The sequence below is a fragment of the Thalassophryne amazonica genome, chromosome 7 (genome assembly GCF_902500255.1).
Source record: "Thalassophryne amazonica chromosome 7, fThaAma1.1, whole genome shotgun sequence".
In the NCBI taxonomy this organism is placed as follows: domain Eukaryota; kingdom Metazoa; phylum Chordata; class Actinopteri; order Batrachoidiformes; family Batrachoididae; genus Thalassophryne; species Thalassophryne amazonica.
The window spans coordinates 122,189,449-122,208,333 of record NC_047109.1 but is presented as its reverse complement, the minus strand read 5'-3'; the positions used below and the strand labels follow the sequence as shown (position 1 = coordinate 122,208,333).

The following is an 18,885-nucleotide window of genomic DNA, read 5'->3' as shown; positions in this document are numbered from 1 at the left end:
TTTCTTATAGTGTTTCTTAAAGCCAGAAAGTTGCCATTTGAAATGACTTTAGTTTTGTGTCATGTCTGTGATCTGCTTTTTTTCTACAAAATTAAACAACTGAATGAACATCCTCCGAGGCCGGTGATTCCATAATTTTTGCCAGGGGTTGTATTTGAGAGCGTTATGTGGAATGGTGTCCTTTATTAACTGACAAAGTTGGATCAGGATCTGATCTAGATTATAGTTTTTTTTTAATTTAACACTGAAAACCCCATTTAATGTATCAATCAAGTTTTATTTCTATAGCACTTTACAACAGTATAATGTACGAGGTCTATTAGAAAAGTATCCGATCTTATTATTTTTTTTAAAAAACCATATGGATTTGAATCACGTGTGATTACATCAGCCAAGCTTGAACCCTCGTGGGCATGCAAGACTTTTTTCACGCCTGTCGGTGACGTCATTCGCCTGTGAGCACGCCTTGTGGGAGGTCCAGCCCGCTCGTCGGAATTCCTTTGTCTGAGAAGTTGCTAAGAGACTGGCGCTTTGCTCAAAAACTGTGAGGCACATCGAAGTGGACACCATTCGAGAAATTCAGCTGGTTTTTTGTGAAAATTTTAACGGCTGATGAGAGATTTTGGATTGTTTCTATCGCTGTAAGGACTTCCCATGGAGCGGGATGTCGCGCAGCGCTCCGAGGCGACGTCATCATCCTGTTTCAAGCTGAAAACCTCCAGGACGTCGTGAGAGAACAGAGAACTTTCAGAAGAGGTCGGGATCACCAGTTTATCCGGACATTCCACTGTTAAAGGAGATTTTTTTAATGACAGACATGCGGACGGATTGGTGCGTCGGCTTGCAGCCGGCGCAGCACACCCGCCACGGGAAAAACACCTCCGTTGGAAGCCTTAAGGACAAGTTGGAACATGCCCTGCTGTTAAACAATTTCTCAGATACTCACTCAACTGAATCCACCAAAAGCTGCCTGGATTTTACAAATGGTTATCAACACGGAGGTGCGAACCGACGCACCAATCCATCCGCACGTCTTTCATTAAAAAAAAAATCTCCTTTAACAGTGGAATGTCCAGATAAACTGCTGATCCCGACCTCTTCTGAAAGTTCTGTTCTCTCACGACGTCCTGGGTCTACAGAGGCTTAAATTTGGAGGTTTTCAGCTTGAAACAGGATGACGACGTCGCCTCAGAGCGCTGCGCGATGTCCCGCTCCGTGGGAAGTCCTTACAGCGATAGAAACAATCCAAAATCTCTCATCAGTCGTTAAAATTTTCACCGAAAACCAGCTTAATTTGTTGAATGGTGTCCACTCGGATGTGCCTCACAGTTTTGGAAAAAATTTTGATGAAACAGTGCCAGTCTCTCAGCAACTTCTCAGACAATTAAAATCCGACGAGGGGGCTGGACCACTCCTCCCACAAGGCGTGCTCACAGGCGAATGACGTCACTGACAGGCGTGGAAAAACTCACGCATGCGCACGAAGGTTCAAGCTTGGTTGACGTAAAAACATATGAATCAAATCCATATAGTTTTTTTTTTTTTTAAATAAAAAGGTAGGATACTTTTCTAATAGACCTTGTATATTATGAATGAATGAATTTATTCGGCACACAGACCTAAAATAACAAATATCTTAAACAAACGTGCCCCAGTCACTCTCATATTTGATAGTGAGATGCAGACTTACACTCACTATTGCCTGAAGCCCTGGTCCCACCAAAGAATGAACAGTGAATTTAGGGGGAGGTGATGGTCTAGTCAGTGGCTAAGCATTGAGCTAGAGACCAGAGGATCCTTCTTCCGCATGTTTGCCACATACAGAGAATCAAAACTGCATTTCTCTCTAACCGTAACAGGTAACACTTAACATTAACACTAAGGTCAAATGGAAATATAAATATAAAAAAATATAAAGTCAGAAAAAAGAGCATTAAGTGTCACAAAAAGGCAGCACAAAATGCAGCAGCTTATACTGACTGGGTGGGAACTAGGTGCACGAGAGTCCAATACGTGGCAGCTCGTTCAGAAGCACATACTCACAACCTACTATGCCATGGTAATTAGTAAAAACAATGGCAACCCACTGGCAACTGCCAAAATAGCTAAAGTTGCTGTGACAAGTGGCAAGAGCTGCAGTTGCCACTGGAAGTGCCGAGACTACCTGCCACTGCCACAAAACACTGCCCTTCCTCCATGACTGTCTATCTGTAGGGTCCACATCCAGAAAATGATCCACTGCTGTTGGACAAGGATGGTCCACTTGAGTCAACTGAGGATTATAAATGACTTACTCTTTAATAAAATTAATGGGGATTATGGAGGATCTGCCAGAGGTGTTTGCTCCACCAAGTGTCCTTTGAGATCTTAAGTTGTATTCCTTCCTTATTTCATCCTTCCATTTGTTGTCTTCCCTTTCTTTGATCCTCACTGATCCTTCTCTTCTGTTTTCTAGTTGGCTGCTGTTCTCTGGCTGGAACATGACTGACGCTACCAGTACACGGAGGATCTAATTCAGCACATCTGCTATGGCCTGATGAACATCTCCACATTGCACCACCTAGCCTGTAGCCACCCTCTGGTCCAGTCTAGTCCCACTGCTGCCGCCCTGGTGGAGGAGGCACTGGATTAGCACCATACCACCTTTGCCCATCCCCTTCACCAGTCAGCCCGTACCAAGCCTCGCTTCCAGTCTCTCACACTCTCCATAGCTGGCAGGCAGAAGCAGGAGGTGAGCAGGGTCAGAAAGCTGTGGTACTTCAATCCAGCAGCATGTACATGTGGTAGGTAGGTCAAACTGGAGTGAGCTGGCCCCCATGCCTACAGGATGCAACCACCATTGCGTGGCTGTGATGGGGATCTTCCTGTTTGTTGTGGGTGGTGAAGTTGAGCACGCCACTGGAAGGACATGTCCCGTAAGGACCGCCTGTCAGTATGACCTGAAAGGAAACCGGTGGACAGAGATTGCCCCAATGAAGGCTTGCAGAGAACATTTTGTGCTTGGAGTTCTGGGTCAGTACCTGTACGCAGTGGGGAGCCGGAACGAATTGAGGTAGGTCCTGCCCTCTGTGGAACGTTATTAACCCAAACGGAACAAATGGATGTTTGTTCAGCCCTTTGACCACTCGCTGTCTTGCCATGCCGGCTCTGTAGCTGATAGTCTGCTCTGGGTGTCAGGTACACAATCATGCTTCAGCACTATTACCTTCTACACACTTTAACATTGTTAATAGATATGTGTAGGGGAAAAAAAACACACGAGGTTGATGAAGAAGGTTCTCAATTATCCAGGTGGGAAATACTGCATGTAGAAGTAGAACAAAGTCTTGAAAGCACAACATGAAATTCAGTTCATTTTTAACAAGCAACTAGAGAAACCCTTGACATTTCATGCACTCTTTCTCACGCATTTGTATCAAAGCCTTTTGAACTTTGAAAAAAAAAAGTCTAGAATGTGTCATCGTGTGTTACAGGTGGAGTGACAAACACTGCACAGTACCAGAATCGGCTGATGGTTTACGATCCAGAGCAGGTAACACTAGAGCAATGACAGTTCACAAAGGGTTAAATTCATGAAGCAAGTAGTAAGTACTTGCTAGACCCTAAGATCCATTGGTGCTGGTGCTCACGTATCTCTAGGCTCAGTAGTGGTTAATAATCCAACTCCTATACCTGTAATAGGTATGGGCCTTGGACTGTGTTGGACTGACATCCCCTCCAGGGGGAGTTGTAGACTCATCTGCTTAATGATACAGAATCCAGGGATAACACCTGCACCGATGGGCCTCAGGACCTGTAGTGGCCGCATTCTCTCTTTGTGGTATCAAGTGGATGAGAGTCGACTACTCCCCCTGGATGGGACGCCAGTCTGACACAGGTTACGTCCTCAGCCAAAGCCGGTACCCATTCACAGATAGCTGGACTGACACACTATGGATTAAGTGTATTGTCCAAGGACACAGACAGGCAGCATGTATAGGATTCAAACAAAAGTCCGCAGATGGGCAGTCCAGCTCCTTATCCACTTACCTAACTATGCTACCTGCCAAACCTGTGTAGGATTTAGTTATTTTTTTTCCTTTAGCCATTAAAAATTACAGCTGGGACTACGTCATGATGGTCAACTACAGCTAGCTCGTAGGTTCGTGGACTAGTTAGGTAATTGAGATACTCCTGTACAACTATCAGAAACAGAGACAGGGTACCCTTGCAGAGATTGTTCACAGAGGACAGAGATCAAACAGGAACCAACACAGGAACTCATATAGTTGTAGATTCATGTTACATAATCGTATGGCGCAATAGCAGTTCATTAAGAGAAGTGATGAGATTTTGCTGGTGAATCTGAACTGGCACTGAACTTTAACTTTGATGTCCTTAACACACCTGCCTTATGACATTCTCTGATGGGGAGCAAAAGCTTTCTGACCATCCTCCAAGTGAACCAAGTTAAATACACTGAACAAAAATATAAATGGAACACTTTTGTTTTTAATCCCATTTTTCATGAGCTGAACTCAAAAATCTAAAACATTTTCTATATACACAAAAGACCTATTTCTCTCAAATATTGTTAGCTGTCTAAATCTGTTAGTGAGTACTTCTCCATTGCCAAGATAATCCATCCCACCTCACAGGTGAGGCATATCAAGATACTGATTAGACAGCATGATTATTGCACAGGTGTGCAATAATAATACAATTATTAACCCTGTCAACGTTCCATTTTGGCATCGTATAACCTTGACCCAAATTGCATAGGCATACCAAACGGCAAATGTCAGCTGCTCCCAGTCGCACGCACACAGAGCTTTTTTGTCTTTTCTGCAAGCAGGTGCTTTTCTTTTTACAAACACACAAACAGAGACGGTGGTGGAAGACATCAAACACACTATACTTCTCACTCACAGTAACAGCAACATGACATTCACTAAACTCACTAAAGCAAATGAGCTACAAAAACACAATAAATCAATAACACTAACACTGTTAAACTAACATGAACCACAATAACAACATTTATAACCCAAAAAACCAAAACTCCCATGGTGCATTGCAGCACAATGTCCATTGTTTATTGGTTAATTAAAATAGCTAATTCCTCCAAAAATATTAGTCCTATCAACTATCCGTTTTCACAGCATTCGTCCTTGACCCAAATAGATAAGCATACCAAATGGCAAATGTCAGCTTTCCCGGTTTTGCCGTGATCGAAGCCATACACACACGCATGTACACACACAGAGGCCACTTGGCTATTATATTGATTTTTAGCCCTCCACTCTAGGATTTTCTTAAAAAAGAACTTGCAAAATTTCAGCTGCAGTTTGCCAGAAGGCACAAGGGACACTAGAGGATAAAACTGATTATTTTTTTCAGTCCTTCTCCATTCCAACGTGACACTGCGAATGATATCGCTAATGTTGCACCATTCCCAGTTTTTTCACTCACATCCATGGGAGCTTATAATTCTTTCAGAGCTGTCACTGGTATCTTGGTGGCTTTCTTTACTTGTCTCATTCCAGCTCATGCCTACTTGAGACAGACTTGCCATACAGTACCATACGGTTTGTATTTCTTAGGGCCCTGTCCCACAGGGGAGAGGATTAATTGCGCATGAATTGAGTATACAAATTACGGGCATTCGTTGTCGTCCGCAACAAAAATGGCCAAAAATGACAAATGTCATATGATATATGTCAATGACAAATGATATATTAATAATATATAGCGAATATATGATGAACAATCATGGTTATATAACATGTAGTGAGGAAACTGATCCGACACATTGAGATTATCATGGCAGTATTACGGGTGTATTATGAATGCATCACGCACGTGTTGCGCGTGCACGGCATCTGCATTAAATAAGCGCACTCGCTCCTTTCAGCATCACTATTCACACCAACAATACAGGCTCTGGACCATTTGCTGGACTTGGACAAGTTGATCACAGTGTTGTCATGTGAGGGTTAACTGTTCATGAGTTTGGGGAGCGGGAGGGGGCAAGCCGCTCGGGGTGTGAGACGGTGTTTTTTTTTGGGTTTTTTTTGAGTGAGTTGTGGCTAAACAGCAACTCTTCCTTTCGTTGGTGTTAAATAAAAGTCCTGGATTGCAGCAGCTACGTCTTTGTGGATCTACACAGCCGGACCGGCACTGACTGGCAGGTATGTCGCTTTCTGCCACATATAGTACTTTGACTTTACGTGACGTGTTTGTTATGCATTCACAGATTGTTTGCAAATCAGCTGCAAAGCAGATGTAATAAAAACACTATTTGTGTCCAGTTTGTCTGCATTCGCTACAACTTATTTTAATCAATCAATCAATCAATTTTTTTTATATAGCGCCAAATCACAACAAACAGTTGCCCCAAGGCGCTTTATATTGTAAGGCAAGGCCATACAATAATTATGTAAAACCCCAACGGTCAAAATGACCCCCTGTGAGCAAGCACTTGGCTACAGTGGGAAGGAAAAACTCCCTTTTAACAGGAAGAAACCTCCAGCAGAACCAGGCTCAGGGAGGGGCAGTCTTCTGCTGGGACTGGTTGGGGCTGAGGGAGAGAACCAGGAAAAAGACATGCTGTGGAGGGGAGCAGAGATCGATCACTAATGATTAAATGCAGAGTGGTGCATACAGAGCAAAAAGAGAAAGAAACAGTGCATCATGGGAACCCCCCAGCAGTCTACGTCTATAGCAGCATAACTAAGGGATGGTTCAGGGTCACCTGATCCAGCCCTAACTATAAGCTTTAGCAAAAAGGAAGTTTTAAGCCTAATCTTAAAAGTAGAGAGGGTGTCTGTCTCCCTGATCTGAATTGGGAGCTGGTTCCACAGGAGAGGAGCCTGAAAGCTGAAGGCTCTGCCTCCCATTCTACTCTTACAAACCCTAGGAACTACAAGTAAGCCTGCAGTCTGAGAGCCAAGCGCTCTATTGGGGTGATATGGTACTACGAGGTCCCTAAGATAAGATGGGACCTGATTATTCAAAACCTTATAAGTAAGAAGAATAATTTTAAATTGTATTCTAGAATTAACAGGAAGCCAATGAAGAGAGGCCAATATGGGTGAGATATGCTCTCTCCTTCTAGTCCCCGTCAGTACTCTAGCTGCAGCATTTTGAATTAACTGAAGGCTTTTTAGGGAACTTTTAGGACAACCTGATAATAATGAATTACAATAGTCCAGCCTAGAGGAAATAAATGCATGAATTAGTTTTTCAGCATCACTCTGAGACAAGACCTTTCTGATTTTAGAGATATTTTAGTTTGTGATGTGGACATGATGGGCACGATATATATCTGTTTTACACACTGTCCCGGTCTGCTGCCAAGCCGCTAATCCCCGTCAGTTGCGGATATCAGCGGTTAACATCAGATAAACAGCGCATAGAGTGAGTATGTATTGTGTATGAATTGAGTATATATGGAGTATGTGAAGCGGATGTTATCCGCATTCAGATTTTTGAACAGCGCAAAAATCCTGGCTGTGGACATGTGTGCCTCTGCGGATGATCACGGACATGTTTGGATGACGGCCAACTCATACAGGCATGTTACACGGTGTAACAAATAGCTAATTTGTTACTTAGTGATTTTATAGCTGTACAGTTACTTTAGTTAGGAAGCACCTTGATGTATGTAGGATTGAGTATTGAGGTGTGTAGTTGTAATTTGTCTTCCTTACCTCATGTCTTGTGTCCAGGCGGCAAAGAGGTCCCACTGGACACTGTTGCTATGATAAAGGTTCTGGGATAGACCAAGGCAGGGGAGTCATGGGGGGAGATGTGTTTAAGGGGGTTTATTGGTGTATGAATTTAGTAAATAGGTGGTTTGGGGGGTTTAAGTTTAGGTTTAGAGATGGTGGGATTTTAAATGGGTTTTGGGTTGGTTAAAGGTATGGAGGGTTTTGATAGGTGTTAGGAGCTAGTTAGTTAGCTCTTACCTTTTTAGATTTTAATGGTTTAACCCGATTAGTCAAACCAGATAAAAGGCGCCTGAGAGATCATTCTGGAGTGGCAGTTGGGGAGAGACTATTCCCACCACCTCTCTGGGTATTTGTACTTTATGCACGATTTTCTTTGTTCTTTTTGGAAGGGTAGTGATAAAGTAAGAAAATTAAAGTTGTGGACCACATCAAGTTGCCTCGGCCTCTGTCTCTGCTTCTGTCTCATTGGGGGTTTGACCGCTAGGGGCCAACCGACGTCACACACGGATATTGCGGATGTTTGGCGAATATGGGCCAATTTTGTGCGCAATCCATACGCAAATCATCCTAAACGCAGTGAGACAGGGCCCTTAGTGATTGATGGAAATGAAGTCCAAGACATATTCAATGATTTGGAAATGTTTGTGTGTTCATCCTGACTTGTTTCCAGAAAACTGGCTGTAAAAGTGATTATTTAATTCTTATATTTAGAATAAATTGCCCCTTCGCAACTTTTTGGGGAATGTGTTGCAAGCCTTAAATGCAGGAATGGATGTATATTACCAAATGAAATTAAGATGACCACATAAAACATGAGCTATGTAAATGTGAATGTAGCAGGAGGAATGTCCTCCTTCTCTCCCCTGATTGTCATTTGGTTCACCCAATCCTCGCTAGGGGCGCACTCTAAAAAGAGTAGTAGTGCCTTAGTGGCTGTCTCCTCCTGGCTCTGTACAGCATTGAGCAGGCACCTTTAGCCACTCCACTTCTGCCACCTGGTTGTTTGCGTCACTCTCTGTGCAGGTATGTAGCGGTGCTACGCTTCTTATCAACCTCATTGTTTGTGCTTGCTGCTAATGATTTAATTCTGCAGCACCTCATCATGCAGCTAGCTGCCAGCCTCCTTCCTTGCACCACCTGGCTACGTGTCTCGCTTTCTGCAGTTCAGGTATGTTGCTGTAATCACACTGCCTGCAAGAAGGCTAAAAGAAGCTATAGCTCATTATGATATTTGTAATTTTGCAGCATACGGGAAAACCGTAATATTGTGTCGTGGGGAAACGTAATCCGCAGGTTGTTACAGCGGCATCATCAGCTGTGGCACTCCTCCCTCCCTTCCTGTGACCAAACAGCTCTCTTACCGGTATGTAGCTCTACACGTTAGTAATGCACATATTATGGCCTCTCAGTACTTTAATAACTTGTAATGTCATGGCAGATTCCTGGGGTGGACAGCAGCTCCAGATTGGCCGCATAGAGCCGCTGCTGCTTTGCCTTACTTTGCTTCAGTGTGTGTTTGGTAACATTAGCATACCCTCCGGTGGCTAACTTAGACACTCTCAACATACCCAGGTCTTCTGGTGCAGTAGCCCTTGTGGGTGCTAGGTTTAGAGTTATGTTTATTCATTTTATGTCTTTTTTTAACTGTTTTGTGTTTGTTTTTATTTGTTTGGTTTGTATGTGTTAGCTCAGTTTGTTGGTGGTTAATTTTAAATTTCTTTTTCGTGAATTGGTTTCATTTGAGGGATTACCGCTAATTGTTTTCTTTTTTGTTTCAGTTGCTGGGCAATGGTGGTGGTGCAGGGGCCCAGGGTGCTGGATCCCCCTCTTTTGGTGTGTTGTGTTTCACCCCCCGGAGGATTGGACCTTCACAGTGTGAGTGTGGTGCTTATATTTTCTTTTAGGGACCATCACTGCTGGTGTCTCCTCCTTCTCACCGGTAAACCCTATCTTCTGAATAATCCCTCATTTCTTTTGTGTTGATTATTTGTTCATCATTTTTAACCATAAAACAATGTTAATTTGATATATTTAGAAATAAAATCTTGAATTATTGCAACTTGGAACCATGTTTCTGCTTGTCCTTTTTACCCTAGTTTGAGGATCTCTGCATCCTGTAGGGGTTGCCACAATCTGGTGTCACAAACAGGATTCTCATAGGGTAAAAGCAGAGACCTGTGTCCCTTAATCTGTTTCTTTTTTTTCATTGTTTTGGTATTGTGTTTTGAGACAAAGCAGCAGTGTGTTAGCAATTTGTAAATTAGCACCATCTGGGGTTTTTTCCTTTCTCTTTATTTATTCCAAGAGTTTTTTTTTTTTTTTTTTTGCATTGGTTAACTTGTAGTCATGGAAGAACATTTGCAGGAATTAAGAGAGTTAATTTGCTAGCTGAGGGCGGACAATGATAGGTTGCGACAGGAGCAGGCTGCAGTTGTGTCTGGCCCTAGCACTTTGGTGTCTGGTGGACCTAATGTTGCCCCTCTTCCTGAGAGGCTAGTTTTGGTACCTCAGGACAGGAAGTGTCCTATGTTTAGCACCGGTCAAATGACCAATCTACCTCTAAAGTCCACGGATAGTCAAATGACTCCAAGATCCCCTGTGGAGAGCTACTTCTGTTATGTAAACAAGGAAGTCTCAGAACACCTCAGGGGAGGGGCTGACTTGGCTAGCCACATTCTTGTGTTTGCATATTTGCTGTCTGAAAGGGCTGCTGATTTGTGCTTAGGTGGATAAATAACTTTACCCTGGGGGAGAGATGAAATTTTGTTTTCTGAATTGTATTGAAATGTACCAAAAAACACACCAAAAGAAAACTTTGTTTTCTGAATTGTATTGAAATGTACCAAAAAAACACACCAAAAGAAAACTTTGTTTTCTGGATTTTATTGAAATGTACCAAAAAAACACACCAAAAGAAAACTTTGTTTTCTGGATTTTATTAAAATGTACCAAAAAACACACCAGAAAACCAAGATATATACAATAGGTACAGGTTACAGTCACAAATAGGTGTACTAGGCAGCTGTAATTTTACATGTTTTGCACACAACTCCTGCTTCATACGCAGCCCTTTCAGCTAAGCAGGCAAGTGACTCCAAGATCCCCTGTGGAGAGCTACTTCTGTTATGTAAACAAGGAAGTCTCAGAACACACAGACAGCAAATATGCAAACACAAGAATGTGGCTAGCCAAGTCAGCTAGCCAGGGTCATTTGACTATCTGTGGGCTTTACAGGTAGAAGAGAAAAGCTTGGACCTCCGAGTGTTAGGGGAAGATCAGGCATAGGACTGAGTGAATGGATTGGGGAGGCAGAGGCTTGCATGAGAGCGTGTCATTTATCTACATCTGACAGGGCATTCTTTTTGTTTGATCACCTTGAGGGGGAGGCGTGTGAAGAGATTAAATTTCAACCGAGTGAAGAGCGGGAAGACCCAGCTAAAATTATTGCTGTGTTGCAGGAGTTGTATGGCTGTTGTGATTCTTACGTTGCTCTACAGGAAGCGTTCTCCTCCCGACGACAACAAGAAGGGGAAACCTTGCAAGAGTTCTTGTTAGCATTGATGAGTATAATGGCATCTGTTAAACAGCGCAACCCGAGTGATATACCCAATGCCGACATCTTGTTACGCAATCAATTCATAGAGCATGTTAGTGATGGCTCCCTCCGTCCGGAGTTGAAATATGTGCTCTACGTCACTTGAGGTTCAGGGTGAGGCAATTAGGTGGGAACGGGAGGGTTTGCCAGGGGGAGTTAGGGGTCATAGTCATTCTGTCCCTTCACTGCTGGGCTCTCAGTATGGCATCAACAGTGGCCCCACGGTTAATCCATCTCACGTGTCTGAGTTAACTGAGATGAGGGAGATGCTCAAACTCCAGCAGGAGCAGCTCAATCAGCTCACTCAGAGTATCTCCCAGTTACACAACCTCTGTCAGCGTAGCCGCTCCCATCGTGGCCCTCTTGTTTGTAGAATAAGTCAGCAACTGGGTCACTTTGCTAGGGAATGTGATGTGACGGGGGCCATGTGGCTTCAGGCACTCAGTTTTCTTCTGCACGGATGACCAGCCGGCAAACCCATTCTGCCCAGCCGTGGGAAAACTAGGTCCAGCCAAACTGCAGAGCCACAATTTGGAGGGTGCAGCTACAGGCTCAAAGTTTGCCGTTGGCAATTCTGAAGTTGCTAAACTTGTTTCTGTGTAGGCTCTCAGTTGTCCAGGTGGTTTCCATAGTAGAGAAGCTTGAATCTTCGACTGGACTGGGTTGCTTGACGCGAGGACGTTTTGCTTCAAATCGCAGAAGCTTCCTCAGCTAAAATTCTTGCTCTGGTGGTCAGACTTCTGTCTTGACTCTTGTAGAGAAGAATAATCAAGAAGTCACAAAAGCTGGAGTTTTAAACCTAACCAGACCCCTCCTACTGAGAGGCAGACTGCTATAGGCCAGTGACTAAACAATAGCTCTAATTAGCACCTATTGTGCTCTAGTTAGCACCCTCCTAATGACAGGGCAGCTGTCCCTCCTAATGATGGGACGGACCCTCTCTTGATGGCTCCCTTGACGACTCTGCTGATGACGTGAATGACTCATTACCATGAACAAAAGACTGAAACTGCTTTAACCTGAGTACCCCATTGTAAACAGGGGATAAAGCATGTCTCAGACCCCCTCCCCGGTTAAGGCTGGGTTTCAAACGTTTCACAAAGAATGCCTCCTTGACCCCTCTCTCAAACCATTTCTTCTCTCTGGCTAATATTTTAACTTCCTTGTCCTCAAACGTGTGGTTAGTGTCTTTAAGGTGGAGATGAACTGCAGACTGAGGTCCACTGGTGCTCTCTCTGCGGTGCTGGTATAGCCTTTTGTGTAAAGGCTGCTTAGTCTCACCTATGTAGTGTTCGGTACAGTTTTCCTGACATCTGATAGAATACACTACATTGCTGTTTGTAACTAGGGATCCTGTCCTTAGGGTGAACTAATTTGTCTCAAATTTTGAGACAGAAATTAGTTCTATCATATAGTTCTACTTTGCTAAACTTGTGTCATCTTGTCCCCATTTAGCTGTGAGCATGGGTGGAGTCATTGTCCTTTGCTTAGTGGATACTGGTTCTATGGTTTCTATGATTACAGAGAGTTTTTCCTTCAACACTTTAAGCCATGGGGTGAACCAGAGATTCGGGTAAGAGCAGAGGTGGGGGGCTGTGTTTATGTGAACTGCGAGTGGTGCTGTAGCAGCAGGATCATTGACTCTCACTGTTCTCCTGATTTAGAGGTGCTGGCAGTCTCGTGCAGACCTTTTTATCTCCCAAGGGAGTTCACAGTAGTCATTGTGTTTACTGTTTGCATCTAGGGTTGCCAACTCTCTGAAAAATAAATAAGGGACACCTCACCGCCAGGGCCGACCGGCCGACTGACCATTGCCTTCACCCTTCCCAGCGTCTGTGTGAAACGATTTTTAACCATTTGACTGTTGACTTGACCCTGAATTTAGGTAGATGCATACATGCATTTGTTCTGATATGAACACGTGGAAAACAAATTATTATTTAGCAATTTATTTTTAGTGCAAAATAAATTTTCACTCACAATTTCAATGAGTATTCTGTCTTCTTTAAAAATAAATCTCTGTAGTGCTTAACTTAAAATTGTATAAATTAACAAAAAAACAATAGAAAATTTGCATCATCCAAAACAATGTAACAGTGCACATTTACACATTTAGTGTAATAAAAAGTGCAAAAAATAAAGTCTGAACAGTAAACAATACTGTTGTCGTGCACCTTTTCCACCCAGCCATTTTCCTTTTCTCATTCTCCCTGTATTTTTGCATTCTTTTTTGTTTGGTTTTTTTTAGGAGGAGTAGTAATGACGTTACAGACATTGCTGTCTGTAGACATATCTGCAGTGCCAGTGTCGGTGTCTGTATCGATATCAGCCATGCTGCTTTGTTATTGTCGTCCAGCGACCGTCGTTGGCTCATGCGAGCAGATGAGACCAATGAGATAAGAGTGATTCTGTATCGTCAACTCGTGTCTGTCAGCTCATTGGTGAAAAGCAGGAGAGAAGCTGGGATCAAATTTACCGTAAGTTTCCATATAAAGCGCCAGTCAATTCCATTGACATTTTACAGACTTTTTGATTCTCACAGAAATACGGGACAAACTGCGTCCCGTTTCAGGTCAGTACGGAACGCACACTTTTATTTCCAAATAAGGGACGATTCCGTTTTTCAAGGGACGGTTGGCAACCCTATTTGTATCCCACCTGATACTAACGTTAGCACGGCCCTTAGCCTCTTGCTTGCCTGTCTAAATAAACAGCTGGCCCACCCGGATGGCATCTGTATTGTTGCTGGTGACTTCAACCAAGCGTGTTTAAAGACTGTGCTCCCAAAGTTCGTCCAGTACATGAAGTGTGCCACCAGAGAGGAAAATACTTTGGGCCATGTTTACTCAAACATAAAACATGTGTACAAAGTCACTCCCCTCCTCCAGCTTGCTGGATCTGACCATCTCTGCCTGTCCCTCACCCCCACTTACACCCCCCTGCTGAGGCAGACAAAGCCACAACTAAAGACAATCCAAACTTGGCCTGAGGGAGTGCTCTCCCAGCTACCGGACTGCTTCTCACGGACTGTATGGGATTTATTTTCCAGCCACAACCTGCAGGAGTACACTGACACCGTATTCTCTTACATTAAGAACTGTGTTGACACTGTCACCATCAACAAAAGGATCAGGGTTTTTCCAAACCAGAAAACCTGGATGAACAGCGTAGTCCAGTCCCGATTAAAAACCCGCAACACTGCCTTTAAATCAGGGGACAGGGCCCTGTACAGTGCGGCCGGGACCGACCTGAAAAGAGGCATCAGGGAGGCCAAGGCTGCCTACAAGAAAAAGATAGAGGACCACTTCACTGTGAATGACCCCAGAAAGATGTAGCAGGGAATAAATCACATAACCAACTACAGAAGCAGCAACCCGGGATATGCTAGGTCTGACGCCTCGCTGGCAAAGGAGCTGAACCACTTCTTTGCCTGCTTCGAAGCAGACAGACCAGCAGCAACTCCACACCCACCACCCTCCAGCACTAGCACGCTAACACTTAAGGAGCACGAAGTGAGACGTGTACTGAAGGTGGTGAACCCCAGGAAGGCGGGCGGCCCCCATGGTGTACCTGGAAAGGTACTGAAAGCGTGTGCTGACCAACTGGCTGGAGTTTTCACCTGCATCTTTAACCTGTCCCTGTCGCAGACCATCATTCCACTCTGCCTCAAATCTTTCACCACCATCCCAGTCCCAAAGAATTAGCAGTGGAGAGCATAAATGACTACAGGCCTGTTGCACTTACACCTGTGGTCATGAAGTGCTTTGAAAGACTGGTCTTTCAGTACATCAGGGCCTGTCTGCCTACCACTCTGGACCCCCACCAGTTTACCTACAGAGCAAACCGCTCCACAGAGGATGCTATCACCACAGCGCTCCACACCACGGGAAGCCACCTGGAGCACCAGGGGAGCTATGTGAGGATGCTCTTTCTGGACTTCAGCTCAGCCTTCAACCACATCATCCCGGAGATCCTGGTTCAGAAACTGACACATCCTGGCATCTCCACCCCCATCTGGCAGTGGATCAAGGACTTCCTCACAAACCGCCCACAGTCCGTGAAACTCGGCCCCCACCTTTCCTCCACCATCACACTCAGCACTGGTTCCCCTCAAGGCTGTGTATTGAGCCCCCTCCTGTTCACCATTTACACTCACGACTGCTCTCTGACCCATCTCTCAAACACCATTATAAAGTTTGCGAATGATACCACCGTGGTTGGGCTCATCTCAGGGGGGGATGAGTCTGATTACAGAGACGAGGCCAACCAACTGAACACCACAAAACAAAAGAAATAATCTTGGACTTGAGGAAGGACAGGGCTGACCCAGCCCCGCTCTTCATTCATGGGGACTGTGTGGAAAGTGTCAGCTGCATCAGGTTCCTGGGAGTATAGCTCTCTGACAGCCTTTCCTGGACTTGCAACACCACAGTGATGGTGAAGAAAGCCCAGCAGCGACTCCACTTGCTGAGGGTGCTCAGGAAGAACAAGCTGGAGAAGAAGCTGCTGGTGGTGTTCTTCAGAGCCACGGCTGAGAGCATCCTGACATACTGCATTACAGCATGGTAGGGGGGTGCTCAGCAGCAGACAGGAGAGCATTGCGGAGGGTGCTCAACACGGCCCAGAGGATCACTAGCTGCTCTCTGCCCAGCCTGGAGGACATTGCCAGCTCTTGCTACCTCAGCAGAGCTGCCAGCATCATTAAAAAAGACACATCCCACCCCAGCAACCACCTGTTTGACCTACGACCCTCGGGCCAACGGCATAGGTCAATCAAAACTAGGACAAACAGACTCAGGAACAGCTTTCTCCCCAGAGCAATCACTGCACTGAACAATAATAAACCACATTAATCTGTACTTTTCAAAGTTCTTGTGCAATATCTGTACCCATGTGCAATATTTTGATTTGGCTAACAATTACTCGCATCTTGGAAAAGCACCTTGTGGAGAGCACTCAAATCTTGTTGCAATGTAAATTACAATCACAATAAAGGATATTCTGATTCTGAAAAGCTTCAGTCTTGCCACTGGCTTCAACTCAGAGCAGCTAATGGTTTGGCCATTCCCTATATTGGCTACTTGGAGCTTCAAATTGAGCTTTGTGGCAAGATAATGCCACAATGTGGGGTTCTGGTGGTCAGGGATTCTCCTGGTAGTGTATCTGCACCAGTCCCTGGTGTCTTAGAGATGAACATCATACGTAGATGCTACCAGGAGCTGTTTGGCCAACATGGTCTTGCACTGTTTGATTTGCCATCTGTATTTGAGGCCCCCGAAGCAGTTGTGCAGGAGCTACACACATGCCATCACGCTTTTTGATCAGGATATGTCCTTCAATGCACATATTAAGCAAATATGTAGGATTGCTTTTTTACATTTGCGCAATATCTCTAAAATTGAACTGAAAAACTAATTCATGCATTTATTTCCTCTAGGCTGGACTACTGTAATTCATTATTATCAGGTTGTCCTAAAAGTTCCCTGAAAAGCCTTCAGTTAATTCAAAATGCTGCAGCTAGAGTACTGACGGGTACTAGAAGGAGAGAGCATATCTCACCCATATTGGCCTCTCTTCATTGGCTTCCTGTTAATTCTAGAGTAGAATTTAAAATTCTTCATCTTACTTATAAGGTTTTGAATAATCAGGTCCCATCTTATCTTAGGGACCTCATAGTACCATATCACCCCAATAGAGCGCTTCGCTCTGACTGCAGGCTTACTTGTAGTTCCTAGGGTTTGTAAGAGTAGAATGGGAGGCAGAGCCTTCAGCTTTCAGGCTCCTCTCCTGTGGAACCAGCTCCCAATTCAGATCAGGGAGACAGACACCCTCTCTACTTTTAAGATTAGGCTTAAAACTTTTCTTTTTGCTAAAGCTTATAGTTAGGGCTGGATCAGGTGACCCTGAACCATCCCTTAGTTATGCTGCTATAGACTTAGACTGCTGGGGGGTTCCCATGATGCACTGAGTGTTTCTTTCTCTTTTTGCTCTGTATGCACCACTCTGCATTTAATCATTAGTGATTGATCTCTGCTCCCCTCCACAGCATGTCTTTTTCCTGGTTCTCTCCCTCAGCCCCAACCAATCCCAGCAGAAGACTGCCCCTCCCTGAGCCTGGTTCTGCTGGAGGTTTCTTCCTGTTAAAAGGGAATTTTTCCTTCCCACTGTCGCCAAGTGCTTGCTCACAGGGGGTCGTTTTGACCGTTGGGGTTTTTTCTGTAATTATTGTATGGCTTTTGCCTTGCAATATAAAGCGCCTTGGGGCAACGGTTGTGATTTGGCGCTATATAAATAAAACTGATTTGATTTTAGTGCATCAACTCGTCGGCCTCCCTTTGGTAAGGTCAAGGTGCATGTCGGATCCCTGGTGGGGTAATGCAGATTGTTGCAGCTACCTGTTCTGGACATTACTCAGATACCGCCGCATTGTGAGAGCCTTTGTAATCTGGCCTTCCTACTGGACTACTTGCCTCACCGGCCTTGGTTCGGGTGGTCGGGGAAGCACCTACATTCCTATAGTGAATGTAGGTTTCACAGAGATGCTGCTCTACCCCAATACAGTAGTTGGTAGCCTAACTGAGATAGGCATTGTGAGTTTTCCTGCTGAGGTCACAGAAGCACCATCTAATGTGGCCACAGTTTCATCCCAGTCAGCTTCCACTTCTGTTCTTGAGCAGATTGCCTCCCTTCCCTTGGCTTCCTTGTCTGTTGAACATTAGTGTATGGTCAGAGCTCTCCTCACCAAGTATGCTTCTGCGTTTGCTGCTCACGATGGTGATCTTGGTTGTACAAACTTGATCACCCATGACATCATCCTGTTGGATGATGCCCCTGTTCGGCAGTGCTACAGGCGCATTCCTCCATCTGAATATGAGGTAGTAAAACCACACATAAACCAACTACTTGAGGCTCAGGTGATTAAGGAGAGCAGCGTGTGTGTTGATTACAGGCAATTAAACAGTAAAACTAGGAAGGATGATTTCCCTCTGCCTCATATTGAGGAGTCTCTGGATGCTCTGACCTGGGCTCACTTGTTTTTGACTATGGACCTTGCCAGCGGGTACAATCAGGTTCCGGTTGTGGAGGGAGATTGAGCCAAAACAACATTTTGTACACCATTTGGCTTGTTTGAGTGGAATCATATGCCCTTCAGGCTCTGTAATGCTCTGAGCACCTTCCAGAGATTAATGCAGAGGATTTTCGATGATCAGCAATGCCAGACATAGCTGCTTACCTGGATGACATTGTGGTCTTTTTTTCTCTATACTGGGATCAACATCTGCAAAGGTTGGAGGTGGTGCTCAGGCGGTTGCAGCAAGAGGGCCTCAAAGCAAAGCTTACCAAATGCTCTTTTTTCCAGAGGGAGGTATGTTATTTGGGGCATGTAATTTCGGACAAGGGTGTTGCCACAGACCCCAGCAAGGTCAAAGTGGTGGCTAATTGGCATTCTCCCACCACCATTTCCGAACTGCGGTCATTTCTGGGCTTTGCCAGTTATTGCTGCCAGTTTGTGGAAGGCTTTGCCAAGTTAGCGGCACCCCTACACAGGTTGGTGCCTGAGCTGGGAGGCAAAAGGTC

The 18,885-nt window shown here is 44.7% G+C and overlaps 1 protein-coding gene and 1 long non-coding RNA gene across 2 annotated transcripts in view; both read left to right on the top strand.

Moving 5' to 3' along the window:
• The window catches only part of klhl32 (kelch-like family member 32), a 38,270-nt gene extending 34,523 nt beyond the window's left edge, over positions 1 to 3,747 (top strand). Inside the window, 4 exon segments of the mRNA XM_034173696.1 lie at positions 2,456 to 2,766; positions 2,768 to 3,177; positions 3,474 to 3,532; positions 3,682 to 3,747. Of these exon segments, the coding sequence (XP_034029587.1) occupies positions 2,456 to 2,766; positions 2,768 to 3,177; positions 3,474 to 3,532; positions 3,682 to 3,747 (846 nt within the window).
• Positions 3,748 to 8,632: 4,885 nt separating this feature from the next.
• On the top strand, positions 8,633 to 9,040 carry LOC117513398. The gene is made up of 3 exons (XR_004561612.1): positions 8,633 to 8,735; positions 8,806 to 8,880; positions 8,958 to 9,040. It is a non-coding gene; the product is annotated as an uncharacterized LOC117513398 (long non-coding RNA).
• The last annotated feature ends 9,845 nt before the right edge of the window (positions 9,041 to 18,885 follow it).